Raw genomic sequence first — 15771 nt, 5'->3', positions numbered from 1 at the left:
ACAAACTCAAACATTTTTTACAAACTCAAATAAATATTTCACAAAATAAAAAATGTTTCACAAGCTCAAAAAAATGTTTCACAAACAAAATAAATGTTTCACAAACTCAAAAAATGCTTCACAAACTCAAAAATGATTTACAAACTCCAATAAATGTTTTACAAACACAAAAAATGTTGCACAAATTTTTTTTTTCACAAAACAATCTTTTTTTTTCACAAACTCAAAATGTTTTCACAAACTCAAATTCTTTTCACAAACTCAAAAATGTTCAACAAACTCAAAATAATGTTTCACAAACACAAAAAATGTTTCACAAATACAAAAAAACGTTTCACTAACTCAAAAAAATGTTTTACGAATAAGAAATGTTTCACGAACACAAATAAGTGATTCACAAACTCAAAAAAATGTTTCACGAACTCAAAAAAATGTTTCACAAACACAAACAAATGTTACACAAACTCTAAATGTTTCACAAACACAAAAACATGTTTTACAAACTCAAACATTTTTTACAAACTCAAATAAATATTTCACAAAATAAAAAAATGTTTAACAAGCTCAAAAAAATGCTTCACAAACTCAAAAATGATTTACAAACTCCAATAAATGTTTTACAAACACAAAAAATGTTACACAAATTTATTTTTTTTCACAACATAATTTTTTTTTTCACAAACTCAAAAATGTTCAACAAACTCAAAATAATGTTTCACAAATACAAAAAAACGTTTCACTAACTCAAAATGTTTTACAAACAATTTTTTTTACACAAACTCAAAATGTTTCACAAAATAAAAAAAGTTTCACAAAATAAAAAAAGTTTCACAAACTAAAAAATGTTTCACAAACTAAAAAATGTTTCACAAACTAAAAAATGTTCAACAAAATAAATGTTTCACAAACTCAAAAAATGCTTCACAAACTCAAAAATGATTTACAAACTCCAATAAATGTTTTACAAACACAAAAAATGTTACACAATTTTTTTTTTCACAACACAATTTTTTTTCACAAACTCAAAAATGTTCAACAAACTCAAAATAATGTTTCAGAAATACAAAAAAACGTTTCACTAACTCAAAATGTTTTACAATTTTTTTTTTTACACAAACTCAAAATGTTTCACAAAATAAAAAATGTTTCACAAACTAAAAAATGTTCAACAAACTCAATACAATGTTTCACAAACACAAAAAATGTTTCACAAATTAAAAAAAAAGTTTCACTAACTCAAAAAATTGTTTTACAAACAACAAATGTTTCACAAACTCAAAAGAATGTTTCACAAACAACAAATGTTTCACAAACTCAAAAGAATGTTTAACAGACACAAAAAATGTTTCACAAACAAATTTTTTTTTCACAAACAAAAAAATGTTTCACCATCTCAAAAATTTTCACAAGCAAAAAAAATATCTCACAAACTCAAAAAATGCTTCACAAACTCAAAAATGATTTACAAACACAAAAAAATGTTACACAAAATATTATTTTTCACAAACACAATTTTTTTTCTTCACAAACTAAAACATGTTTCACAAAATAAAAAATGTCTCACAAAGTCAAAAATGTTTCACAAACACAAAACATGTTTCACAAACTCTAAATGTTTCACAAACACAAAAACATGTTTTACAAACTCAAACATTTTTCACAAACTCAAATAAATATTTCACAAAAATAAAAAATGTTTCACAAACTCAAAAATGCTTCACAAACTCAAAAATGATTAACAAACTCCAATAAATATTTTACAAACACAAAAAATGTTACACAAATGTATTTTTCACAAATACAAAAAACGTTTCACTAACTCAAAAAAATGTTTTACAAATAAGAAATGTTGCACGAACACAAGTGATTCACAAACTCAAAAAAATGTTTCACGAACTCAAAAAAATGTTTCACAAACATAAAATTTTTTTCACAAACACAAAAAAATGTTACACAAACTCTAAATTGTTTCACAAACTCAAATATTTTACAAAATCAAAAAATGTTTCACTAACTCAAAATGTTTTACAAATATTTTTTTTACACAAACTCAAAATGTTTCACAAAATAAAAAATGTTTCACAAACTAAAAAATGTTCAACAAACTCAATACAATGTTTCACAAACACAAAAAATGTTTCACAAATTAAAAAAAAAAGTTTCACTAACTCAAAAAATTGTTTCACAAACTCAAAAGAATGTTTAACAGACACAAAAAATGTTTCACAAAGTCAAAAAAATGTTTCACAAACTCAAAAAATGCTTCACAAACTCAAAAATGATTTACAAACACAAAAAAATGTTACACAAATTATTTTTCACAAACACAATTTTTTTTCTTCACAAACTAAAACATGTTTCATAAACTAAAAAATGTTCAACAAACTCAAAAGAATGTTTCACAAACACAAACATTTTTTCACAAACTCAAAAAAATGTTTCACAAACTCAAAAAAATGTTTCACAAATTCAAAAGTTTCACTATCTCAACATTTTTTTTCACAAACACAAAAATGTTCAACAAACTCAAAAGAATGTTTCACAGACACAAAAAATGTTTCACAAACTCATAATGTTTCACAAACTCAAAAAAAATTTCACAAACAAAAAAATATCTCAAACTCAAAAAATGCTTCACAAACTCAAAAATGATTTACAAACACAAAAAATGTTACACAAATTATTTTTTTTCACAAACACCATTTTTTTCTTCACAAACTAAAAAATGTTTCACAAACTAAAAAATGTTCAACAAACTCAAAATGTTTCACAAACACAAAATTTTTTTCACAAACTCAAAAAAATGTTTCACAAATTAAAAAAAAAGTTTCACTAACTCAAAAAAATGTTTTACAAACACAAAAATGTTCAACAAACTCAAAATAATGTTTCACAGACAAAAAATGTTTCACAAAGTCAAAAAAATGTTTCACAAAGTCAAAAAAATGTTTCACAAACAAAATTTTTTTTTCACAAACTCAAAAAAATGTTTCACAAATTCAAAACTTTCACTAACTCAAAAAAATGTTTCACAAACACAAAAATGTTCAACAAACTCAAAATAATGTTTCACAGACACAAAAAATGTTTCATGAAGTCAAAAAAATGTTTCACAAACAAAAAAAATGTTTCACAACTCAAAAAAATGTTTCACAAACTCAAAAAATGTTTTCACAAACAAAAAAATATCTCACAAACTCAAAAAATGCTTCACAAACTCAAAAATGATTTACAAACACAAAAAATGTTACACAAATTATTTGTTTTCACAAACACCATTTTTTTCTTCACAAACTAAAAAATGTTTCACAAACTAAAAAATGTTCAACAAACTCAAAAGAATGTTTCACATACACAAACATTTTTTCACAAACTCAAAAAAAATGTTTCACAAACTCAAAAAAATGTTTCACAAATTCAAAAAAAAGTTTCACTAACTCAAAAAAATGTTTCACAAACATGTTCAACAAACTCAAAATAATGTTTCACAGACACAAAAAATGTTTCACAGACACAAAAAATGTTTCACGAAGTAAAAAAAATGTTTCACAAACAAAAAAATGTTTCACAAACTCAAAATAATGTTTCACAAACTCAAAAAAAAAATTCACAAACAAAAAAAATATCTCAAACTCAAAAAATGCCTCACAAACTCAAAAATGATTTACAAACACAAAAAATGTTACACAATTTTTTTTTTCACAAACACCTTTTTTTTTCTTCACAAACTAAAAAATGTTTCACAAACTAAAAAATGTTCAACAAACTCAAAATGTTTCACAAACAAACATTTTTTCACAAACTCAAAAAAATGTTTCACAAATTAAAAAAAAAGTTTCACTAACTCAAAAAAATGTTTCACAAACACAAAAATGTTCAACAAACTCAAAATAATGTTTCACAGACACAAAAAATGTTTCACGAAGTCAAAAAAATGTTTCACAAACAAAAAAAATGTTTCACAACTCAAAAAAATGTTTCACAAACTCAAAAAATGTTTTCACAAACAAAAAAATATCTCACAAACTCAAAAAATGCTTCACAAACTCAAAAATGATTTACAAACACAAAAAATGTTACACAAATTATTTGTTTTCACAAACACCATTTTTTTCTTCACAAACTAAAAAATGTTTCACAAACTAAAAAATGTTCAACAAACTCAAAAGAATGTTTCACATACACAAACATTTTTTCACAAACTCAAAAAAAATGTTTCACAAACTCAAAAAAATGTTTCACAAATTCAAAAAAAAGTTTCACTAACTCAAAAAAATGTTTCACAAACATGTTCAACAAACTCAAAATAATGTTTCACAGACACAAAAAATGTTTCACAGACACAAAAAATGTTTCACGAAGTAAAAAAAATGTTTCACAAACAAAAAAATGTTTCACAAACTCAAAATAATGTTTCACAAACTCAAAAAAAAATTTCACAAACAAAAAAAATATCTCAAACTCAAAAAATGCCTCACAAACTCAAAAATGATTTACAAACACAAAAAATGTTACACAATTTTTTTTTTCACAAACACCTTTTTTTTTCTTCACAAACTAAAAAATGTTTCACAAACTAAAAAATGTTCAACAAACTCAAAATGTTTCACAAACAAACATTTTTTCACAAACTCAAAAAAATGTTTCACAAATTAAAAAAAAAGTTTCACTAACTCAAAAAAATGTTTCACAAACACAAAAATGTTCAACAAACTCAAAATAATGTTTCACAGACACAAAAAATGTTTCACGAAGTCAAAAAAATGTTTCACAAACAAAAAAATGTTTGACAAACAAAAAAAATGTTTCACAAACTCAAAAAAAAATTTCACAAGCAAAAAAAATCTCACAAACTCAAAAACTGCTTCACAAACTCAAAAATTATTTACAAACACAAAAAATGTTACACAAATTATTTTTTTTCACAAACAATTTTTTTTCTTCACAAACTAAAAAATATTTCACAAACTAAAAAATGTTCAACAAACTCAAAAGAATGTCTCACAAACACAAACATTTTTTCACAAACTCAAAAAAATGTTTCACAAACTCAAAAAAATGTTTCACAAATTCAAAAGTTTCACTAACTCAAAAAAATGTTTCACAAACACAAAAATGTTCAACAAACTCAAAAGAATGTTTCACAGACACAAAAAATGTTTCACGAAGTAAAAAAAATGTTTCACAAACAAAAAAATATTTCACAAACAAAATTTTTTTTCACAAACTCAAAATAATGTTTCACAAACTCAAAAAAAAAATTCACAAACAAAAAAAATATTTCAAACTCAAAAAATGCTTCACAAACTCAAAAATGATTTACAAACACAAAAAATGTTACACAAATTATTTTTTTTCACAAACCATTTTTTTTCTTCACAAACTAAAAAATGTTTCACAAACTAAAGAATGTTCAACAAACTCAAAATGTTTCACAAACACAAACATGTTTTCACAAACTCAAAAAAATGTTTCACAAACTCAAAAAAGTTTCACAAATTAAAAAAAAAGTTTCACTGACTCAAAAAAATGTTTCACAAACACAAAAATGTTCAACAAACTCAAAATAATGTTTCACAGACACAAAAAATGTTTCACAAAGTCAAAAAAATGTTTCACAAACAAAAAAATGTTTCACAAACAAAAAAATGTTTCACAAACTCAAAATAATGTTTCACAAACTCAAAAAAAAATTTCACAAACAAAAAAAATATCTCACAAACTCAAAAAATGCTACACAAACTCAAAAATTATGTACAAACACAAAAAATGTTACACAAATTTTTTTTTTTCACAAACACCATTTTTTTTCTTCACAAACTAAAAAATGTTTCACAAACTAAAGAATGTTCAACAAACTCAAAATGTTTCACAAACACAAACATTTTTTCACAAACTCAAAAAAATGTTTCACAAACTCAAAAAAAGTTTCACAAATTAAAAAAAAAGTTTCACTAACTCAAAAAAATGTTTCACAAACACAAAAATGTTCAACAAACTCAAAATAATGTTTCACAGACACAAAAAATGTTTCACAAAGTCAAAAAAATGTTTCACAAACAAAAAAATGTTTCACAAACTCAAAATAATGTTTCACAAACTCAAAAAAAAATTTCACAAACAAAAAAATATCTCACAAACTCAAAAAATGCTACACAAACTCAAAAATTATGTACAAACACAAAAAATGTCACACAAATTTTTTTTTTCACAAACACCATTTTTTTTCTTCACAAACTAAAAAATGTTTCACAAACTAAAAAATGTTCAACAAACTCAAAAGAATGTTTCACAAACAAACATTTTTTCACAAACTCAAAAAAAAGTTTCACAAACTCAAAAAAAAGTTTCACAAACTCAAAAAAAAGTTTCACAAATTTAAAAAAAAAGTTTCACAAACTCAAAAAAATGTTTTACAAACACAATAAATGTTTCAAAAACTCAAAAAAAAGTTTCACAAATTAAAAAAAATGTTTTACAAACACAATAAATGTTTAAAAAACTCAAAAAAAAGTTTCACAAACCCAACATTTTTTTTCGAGTTAGTGGAGTTTTGTCAGTAATTTCCCTCCATAGAAAAAATGCGCTATGCTTATGTCGTTTTCGGCGGTACGAATCGTTGAAATCACGAAAATAATAAAAGCTTCTTCAAAATTCCTGGAGAGGTCATGAAAAAAGCGGGAAGACTGCAAGATTTGACGAAACGACGAAGAGAAAAGCAGCTCACACGCTACTCCATCTTGGCTTGGCTGACCACCACTGCGTGTCACTTCCGACAATAAGTCACGTGACTGAACACAAGCGCTATGTGACGACTTACTGAATCTCTAACTGTTGATGTTGTAATGCTTGTCTGCCACCAGCAGGCGGGGCTGTTGCGTCATAAGTGGAAAACGTGTATCTGGCCCCAGGTGAAGCCCCGCCCATAATTGAATGTTGTCAGGTGACCTTTTCTTGCATGTGATTTCTGCTAAATATTAACGCATCCACGAGGACAAAAGTACACAGCTAAAGTACTACGTACACTAAATACTTATACTACTGAACATTGCATACTGCACTATGTATACTAAATACTTAAACTACTGAACATTTTATACTGCACTATGCATACTAAATACTTATACTACTGAACATTGTATACTGCACTATGTATACTAAATACTTATACTACTGAACATTTTATACTGCACTATGTATACTAAATACTTATACTACTGAACATTGTATACTGCACTATGTATACTAAATACTTATACTACTGAACATTTTATACTGCACTATGCATACTAAATACTTATACTACTGAACATTGCATACTGCACTATGCATACTAAATACTTATACGACTGAACATTTTATACTGCACTATGCATACTAAATAATTATACTACTGAACATTTTATACTGCACTATGCATACTAAATACTTATACTACTGAACATTTTATACTGCACTATGCATACTAAATACTTATACTACTGAACATTTTATACTGCACTATGCATACTAACTACTTATACTACTGAACATTTTATACTGCACTATGTATACTAAATACTTATACTACTGAACATTGTATACTGCACTATGTATACTAAATACTTATACTACTGAACATTGTATACTGCACTATGTATACTAAATACTTATACTACTGAACATTGCATACTACACTATGCATACTAAATACTTATACTACTGAACATTGCATACTGCACTATGTATACTAAATACTTATACTACTGAACATTTTATACTACACTATGCATACTAAATACTTATACTACTGAACATTTTATACTGCACTATGTATACTAAATACTTATACTACTGAACATTGTATACTGCACTATGTATACTAAATAATTATACTACTGAACATTTTATACTGCACTATGCATACTAAATACTTATACTACTGAACATTTTATACTGCACTATGTATACTAAATACTTATACTACTAAACATTTTATACTGCACTATGTATACTAAATACTTATACTACTGAACATTTTATACTGCACTATGTATACTAAACAATTATATTTAACATTTTATACTGTATACTAAATACTTATACTACTGAACATTTTATACTGCACTATGTTTACTAAATGTTTATACTACTTAACATATTATAGTACACTATGTATACTAAACACTTATACTACTCAACATTTTATAGTACACTATGCATACTAAATACTTATTTAACATTGTATACAGCACTATGTATACCAAACACTTATACTTAACATGTTATACTGTACTATGTATACTAAACACTAAAACTACTTAACATTTTATAGTACACTATGTACACTAAACACTTGTACTACTTAACACTTTATACTATGTATACTTCCTCATATATTTCCTGGTCGGCCTGTAGAATAATTGAAGCAATGCTGCCACCTAGATGGATGTTTGAGTGTGGTTGAAGCATGAATAAAAAGTACTGCTGAATTTCAAAATAAAAGTATTGATGTTGAAATAGTTTTTGATGTGTGTATGGTTGAAGTATGAATAAAAAGTACTGCTGAATTTCAGAATAAAAGTATTAATGTTGAAATAGTTTTGGATGTTTGTGTTTGGTTGAAGCAAGAATGAAAAGTACTGCTGAATTTCAAAATAAAAGTATCAATGTTGAAATAGTTTTGGATGTTTGCGAATGATTGAAGCATGAATAAAAAGTAATGCTGAATTTCAAAATAAAAGTAATAATGTTGAAATAGGTTTGGATGTTTGTGTTTGGTTGAAGCATGAATAAAAAGTACTGCTAAATTTCAAAATAAAACTATTAATTTTGAAATAGGTTTGGATGTTTGTGTTTGGTTGAAGCATGAATAAAAGGTACTGCTGAATTTAAAATTAAAAGTATTAATGTTGAAATAGGTTTGGATGCGTGTGTTTGGTTGAAGCAGGAATAAAAAGTACTGCTGAATTTCAAATTAAAAGTATTGATGTTGAAATAGTTTTTCATGTGTGTATGGTTGAAGTATGAATAAAAAGTACTGCTGAATTTCAGAATAAAAGTATTAATGTTGAAATAGTTTTGGATGTTTGTGTTTGGTTGAAGCAAGAATGAAAAATACTGCTGAATTTCAAAATAAAAGTATCAATGTTGAAATAGTTTTGGATGTTTGCAACTGATTGAAGCATGAATAAAAAGTACTGCTGAATTTCAAAATAAAAGTAATAATGTTGAAATAGGTTTGGATGTTTGTGTTTGGTTGAAGTATGAATAAAAAAGTACTGCTGAATTTAAAAATAAAAGTATTAATGTTGAAATAGGTTTGGATGTTTGTAGCATGAATAAAAAGTACTGCTCAATTTCAAAATAAAAGTATTAATTGAAATAGGTTTGGATGTTTGTGTTTGGTTGAAGCATGAATGAAAAGTACTGCTGAATTTCAAAATAAAAGTAATAATGTTAAAATAGGTTTGGATGTTTGTGTTTGGTTGAAGCATGAATAAAAAGTACTGCTAAATTTCAAAATAAAAAGTATAAAAGTTGAAATAGTTTTGGATGTTTGTGTTTGGTTGAAGCATGAATAAAAAGTACTGCTGAATTTAAAAATAAAAGTATTAATGTTGAAATAGGTTTGGATGTTTGTGTTTGGTTGAAGTATGAATAAAAAGTACTGCTGAATTTAAAAATAAAAGTATTAATGTTGAAATAGTTTTGGATGTTTGTGTTGGGTTGAAGCATGAATAAAAGGTACTGCTGAATTTAAAATTAAAACTATTAATGTTGAAATAGGTTTGGATGTTTGTGTGTGGTTGAAGCATGAATAAAAAGTACTGCTAAATTTCAAAATAAAAGTATAAATGTTGAAATAGTTTTGGATGTTTGTGTTTGGTTGAAGCATGAATAAAAGGTACTGCTGAATTTAAAATTAAAACTATTAATGTTGAAATAGGTTTGGATGTTTGTGTGTGGTTGAAGCATGAATAAAAAGTACTGCTGAATTTCAAAATAAAAGTATTGATGTTGAAATAGTTTTTCATGTGTGTATGGTTGAAGTATGAATAAAAAGTACTGCTGAATTTCAGAATAAAAGTATTAATGTTGAAATAGTTTTGGATGTTTGTGTTTGGTTGAAGCAAGAATGAAAAATACTGCTGAATTTCAAAATAAAAGTATCAATGTTGAAATAGTTTTGGATGTTTGCAACTGATTGAAGCATGAATAAAAAGTACTGCTGAATTTCAAAATAAAAGTAATAATGTTGAAATAGGTTTGGATGTTTGTGTTTGGTTGAAGCATGAATAAAAAGTACTGCTGAATTTCAAAATAAAAGTATAAATGTTGAAATAGTTTTGGATGTTTGTGTTTGGTTGAAGCATGAATAAAAGGTACTGCTGAATTTAAAAATAAAACTATTAATGTTGAAATAGGTTTGGATGTTTGTGTTTGGTTGAAGTATGAATAAAAAGTACTGCTGAATTTAAAGATACAAGTATTAATGTTGAAATAGGTTTGGATGTTTGTGTTTGGTTGAAGTATGAATAAAAAGTACTGCTGAATTTAAAGATACAAGTATTAATGTTGAAATAGGTTTGGATGTTTGTGTGTGGTTGAAGCATGAATAAAAAGTACTGCTGAATTTAAAAATAAAAGTATTAATGTTGAAATAGGTTTGGATGCTTGTGTTTGGTTGAAGCATGAATAAAAAGTACTGCTGAATTTCAGAATAAAAGTATTAATGTTGAAATAGTTTTGGATGTTTGTATTTGGTTGAAGCAAGAATGAAAAGTACTGCTGAATTTCAAAATAAAAGTATTAATGTTGAAATAGGTTTGGATGTTTGCGAATGATTGAAGCATGAATAAAAAGTACTGCTAAATTTCAAAATAAAAGTATAAATGTTGAAATAGTTTTGGATGTTTGTGTTTGGTTGAAGCATGAATAAAAAGTACTGCTAAATTTCAAAATAAAAGTATAAATGTTGAAATAGTTTTGGATGTTTGTGTTTGGTTGAAGCATGAATAAAAGGTACTGCTGAATTTAAAATTAAAACTATTAATGTTGAAATAGGTTTGGATGTTTGTGTTTGGTTGAAGTATGAATAAAAAGTCCTGCTAAATTTCAAAATAAAAGTATAAATGTTGAAATCGTTTTGGATGTTTGTGTTTGGTTGAAGCATGTATAAAAGGTACTGCTGAATTTAAAAATAAAACTATTAATGTTGAAATAGTTTTGGATGTTTGTGTTTGGTTGAAGCAAGAATGAAAAGTACTGCTGAATTTAAAAATAGAAGTATTAATGTTGAAATAGTTTTGGACATTTGTGTTTGGTTGAAGCATGAATAAAAAGTACTGCTGGATTTCAAAATAAAAGTATTATTGTTGAAATAGGTTTGGATGTTTGTGAATGATTGAAGCATGAATAAAAAGTACTGCTCAATTCCAAAATAAAAGTATTAATGTTGAAATAGGTTTGGATGTTTGTGTTTGGTTGAAGCATGACTGAAAAGTACTGCTGAATTTCAAAATAAAAGTATTGATGTTGAAAGTAGAAGGTGTTGTTCACTCACAGCCAGTAAAGACTCTTGACGAAGCACTCCAGGTCGTCGGTGATGTCATCATCAGTGAAGGCTGAGGGGGCGGGGTTAGATTCAGTTAGGGGCGTGGCACTGAAGGTGCAACAGGAAGTGGCGCACTCACCGCCGCAGGTGGTGTTGCAGACGTTCTGACTCCAGCGGGCGTCGGACTGGCAGAAGAAGCTGTCTGACAGCTGGAAGAGGCCGTGATAGCCCAGCGACCACGGGACGCCGTTGTCGCCGCCGTCTTCGCTCAGCTTGTCGTCGGCGCTCTCCAGCTCTTCTTCGTCGAACTTGCTCTCTTCCTCGTTCAGAGTCTCCATCAGCAGCCACAAGTTGACTTCCGCGTGGCTCTCGGACGCCAGCGTGTCCTCGTCCTCCTCGCCAGAAATTCCCTCAGCGACGTTTGTGTCGTCGCCCCACTGAACGTTTGTGTCGTCGCCCCATTCAACGTTTGTGTCGTCGCCCCACTCAACGTTTGTGTCGTCGCCCCATTCAACGTTTGTGTCGTCACTCCACTCGATGTTTGTGTCGCTGGTGTCGGACGCACTTGAAGTCACTTTGGTGAAGGCGGGAACCGTGGGGTCGGAGGTCACCGGGAGAGCTTGCTCGTCCCGTGGCGTGCTGATGCGCTCGCCAAATATGGTCACGGCGCTGGTGTTCATCTGGGACGTCTTCTCCAAGTGACACACAACTAACACAACAAAAACATCAAAGCACACTATGCTACACAATACTACACACTCCATGCACAACACTACATGATGCTACACAACACTACATGATACTACACAACACTACATGATACTACACAACACTACATGGTACTACACTGAAATACACTATGCTACACAACACTATGTGGTACAACACTGAAATACACTATGCTACACAACACTACGTGGCATTACACTACAATACACTGTGCCACACAACACTACGTGGTACTACACTGAAATACACTATGCTACACAACACTACGTGGTACTACACTATGCTACACAACACTACGTGGTACTACACTGAAATAAACTATGCTACACAACACTGCGTGGTACTACACTATGCTACACAACACTACGTGGTACTACACGGAAATACACTACGCTACACAACACTACATGGTACTACACTATGCTACACAACACTACGTGGTACTACATGGAAATACACTATGCTACACAATACTACGTGGTACTACACTAAAATACACTATGCTACACAACACTACGTGGTACTACACTATGCTACACAACACTACATGGTACTACACTGAAATACACTATGCTACACAACACTACATGGTACTACACTATGCTACACAACACTACGTAGTACTACACGGAAATACACTATGCTACACAATACTACGTGGTACTACACTAAAATAAACTATGCTACACAACGCTACGTGATACTACACTATGCTACACAACACTACATGGTACTACACGGAAATACACTACGCTACACAACACTACGTGGTACTACACTGAAATACACTATGCTACACAACACTACATGGTACTACACTATGCTACACAACACTACGTAGTACTACACGGAAATACACTATGCTACACAATACTACGTGGTGCTACACTAAAATAAACTATGCTACACAACACTATGTGGTACTACACTATGCTACACAACACTACATGGTACTACACTGAAATACACTATGCTACACAACACTACGTGGTACTACACTATGCTACACAACACTACGTGGTACTACACTACAATACACTATGCTACACAATACTACGTGGTACTACACTAAAATACAAATCAAACTACACCACACTTAACACACACTACACAATCGTACATTACACTACACTATACCACACAATACTACGTGGTACTACACTACAATACGCTATGTTACACAACACTATGTGGTACAACACTAAAATACACTATGCTACACAACACTACATGGTACTACACTGAAATACACTATGCTACACAACACTATGTAGTACTACTCTGAAATACACTATGCTACACAACACTACGTGGTACTAAACTAAAATACACTATGCTACACAACACTACGTGGTACTACACTACAATACACTATGCTACACAACACTATGTGGTACTACACTAAAATACACTGTGCTACACAACACTATGTGGTACTAAACTAAAATACACTATGCTACACAACGCTATGTGGTACGAAACTAAAATACACTATGCTACACAACACTACATGGTACTACACTACAATACAAATCAAACTACACCACGCTTAACACACACACTACACAACACGACGTGACACAAAGTGTGTTGTTGGTCATGTGACTCACGTAAGGTCAAGACTTTTTGGGTGAGGTTTGTGGTCTGGTCTGAGAGGACGATCTTCTCCCTCAGTTTGTCCCTCAGCTCACATCTGGAGACCAGTCGGCCGCTGCTCTGCTGGACGGCCACAGACAGCAGAAGTGGTAGTACTAGTGGTAGTACTAGTGGTAGTACTCCAAGTAGCGGAGTTGTCAGTTTCATGTCAGCTGCTTCTGTGAGGAGATGTAACAAGTCACTAAGTATTGATCCATTTCAAGCACCATTGACTCTCCATATATACAGGTAAAAGCCAGTAAATTAGAATATTTAGAAAAACTTGATTTATTTCAGTAATTGCATTCAAAAGGTGTAACTTGTACATTATATTTATTCATTGCACACAGACTGATGCATTCAAATGTTTATTTCATTTAATTTTGATGATTTGAAGTGGCAACAAATGAAAATCCAAAATTCCGTGTGTCACAAAATTAGAATATTACTTAAGGCTAATACAAAAAAGGGATTTTTAGAAATGTTGGCCAACTGAAAAGTATGAAAATGAAAAATATGAGCATGTACAATACTCAATACTTGGTTGGAGCTCCTTTTGCCTCAATTACTGCGTTAATGCGGCGTGGCATGGAGTCGATGAGTTTCTGGCACTGCTCAGGTGTTATGAGAGCCCAGGTTGCTCTGATAGTGGCCTTCAACTCTTCTGCGTTTTTGGGTCTGGCATTCTGCATCTTCCTTTTCACAATACCCCACAGATTTTCTATGGGGCTAAGGTCAGGGGAGTTGGCGGGCCAATTTAGAACAGAAATACCATGGTCCGTAAACCAGGCACGGGTAGATTTTGCGCTGTGTGCAGGCGCCAAGTCCTGTTGGAACTTGAAATCTCCATCTCCATAGAGCAGGTCAGCAGCAGGAAGCATGAAGTGCTCTAAAACTTGCTGGTAGACGGCTGCGTTGACCCTGGATCTCAGGAAACAGAGTGGACCGACACCAGCAGATGACATGGCACCCCAAACCATCACCCAACCATACAAATTTTGCATTTCCTTTGGAAATCGAGGTCCCAGAGTCTGGAGGAAGACAGGAGAGGCACAGGATCCACGTTGCCTGAAGTCTAGTGTAAAGTTTCCACCATCAGTGATGGTTTGTGGTGCCATGTCATCTGCTGGTGTCGGTCCACTCTGTTTCCTGAGATCCAGGGTCAACGCAGCCGTCTACCAGCAAGTTTTAGAGCACTTCATGCTTCCTGCTGCTGACCTGCTCTATGGAGATGGAGATTTCAAGTTCCAACAGGACTTGGCGCCTGCACACAGCGCAAAATCTACCCGTGCCTGGTTTACGGACCATGGTATTTCTGTTCTAAATTGGCCCGCCAACTCCCCTGACCTTAGCCCCATAGAAAATCTGTGGGGTATTGTGAAAAGGAAGATGCAGAATGCCAGACCCAAAAACGCAGAAGAGTTGAAGGCCACTATCAGAGCAACCTGGGCTCTCATAACACCTGAGCAGTGCCAGAAACTCATCGACTCCATGCCACGCCGCATTAACGCAGTAATTGAGGCAAAAGGAGCTCCAACCAAGTATTGAGTATTGGACATGCTCATATTTTTCATTTTCATACTTTTCAGTTGGCCAACATTTCTAAAAATCCCTTTTTTGTATTAGCCTTAAGTAATATTCTAATTTTGTGACACACGGAATTTTGGATTTTCATTTGTTGCCACTTCAAATCATCAAAATTAAATGAAATAAACATTTGAATGCATCAGTCTGTGTGCAATGAATAAATATAATGTACAAGTTACACCTTTTGAATGCAATTACTGAATTAAATCAAGTTTTTCAAAATATTCTAATTTACTGGCTTTTACCTGTATATATATATATATGTATGTATGTATGTATGTATG

At 30.6% G+C, this 15771-nt stretch overlaps 1 protein-coding gene across 2 annotated transcripts in view; it reads right to left on the bottom strand.

Moving 5' to 3' along the window:
- The window catches only part of LOC133622053 (uncharacterized), a 29835-nt gene extending 15756 nt beyond the window's left edge, over positions 1-14079 (bottom strand). The window contains exons 1-4 of one of the 2 annotated variants that reach the window (XM_072916098.1): positions 13876-14079; positions 12024-12245; positions 11676-11975; positions 11546-11606 (exon numbers count right to left, since the gene is read on the bottom strand). In XM_072916098.1, the coding sequence (XP_072772199.1) occupies positions 11546-11606; positions 11676-11975; positions 12024-12245; positions 13876-14068 (776 nt within the window). In that variant the 5' untranslated portion in view covers positions 14069-14079. Of the gene's footprint in view, positions 1-11545; positions 11607-11675; positions 12246-13875 lie in introns of both variants that reach the window. The other variant, XM_061984592.2, reaches the window with a different exon arrangement.
- Positions 14080-15771: the final 1692 nt, after the last annotated feature.

Source organism: Nerophis lumbriciformis, linkage group LG25, assembly GCF_033978685.3.
Source record: "Nerophis lumbriciformis linkage group LG25, RoL_Nlum_v2.1, whole genome shotgun sequence".
NCBI classification, from domain to species: Eukaryota; Metazoa; Chordata; class Actinopteri; order Syngnathiformes; family Syngnathidae; genus Nerophis; species Nerophis lumbriciformis.
This window is presented reverse-complemented; position numbering and strand designations above follow the sequence as displayed.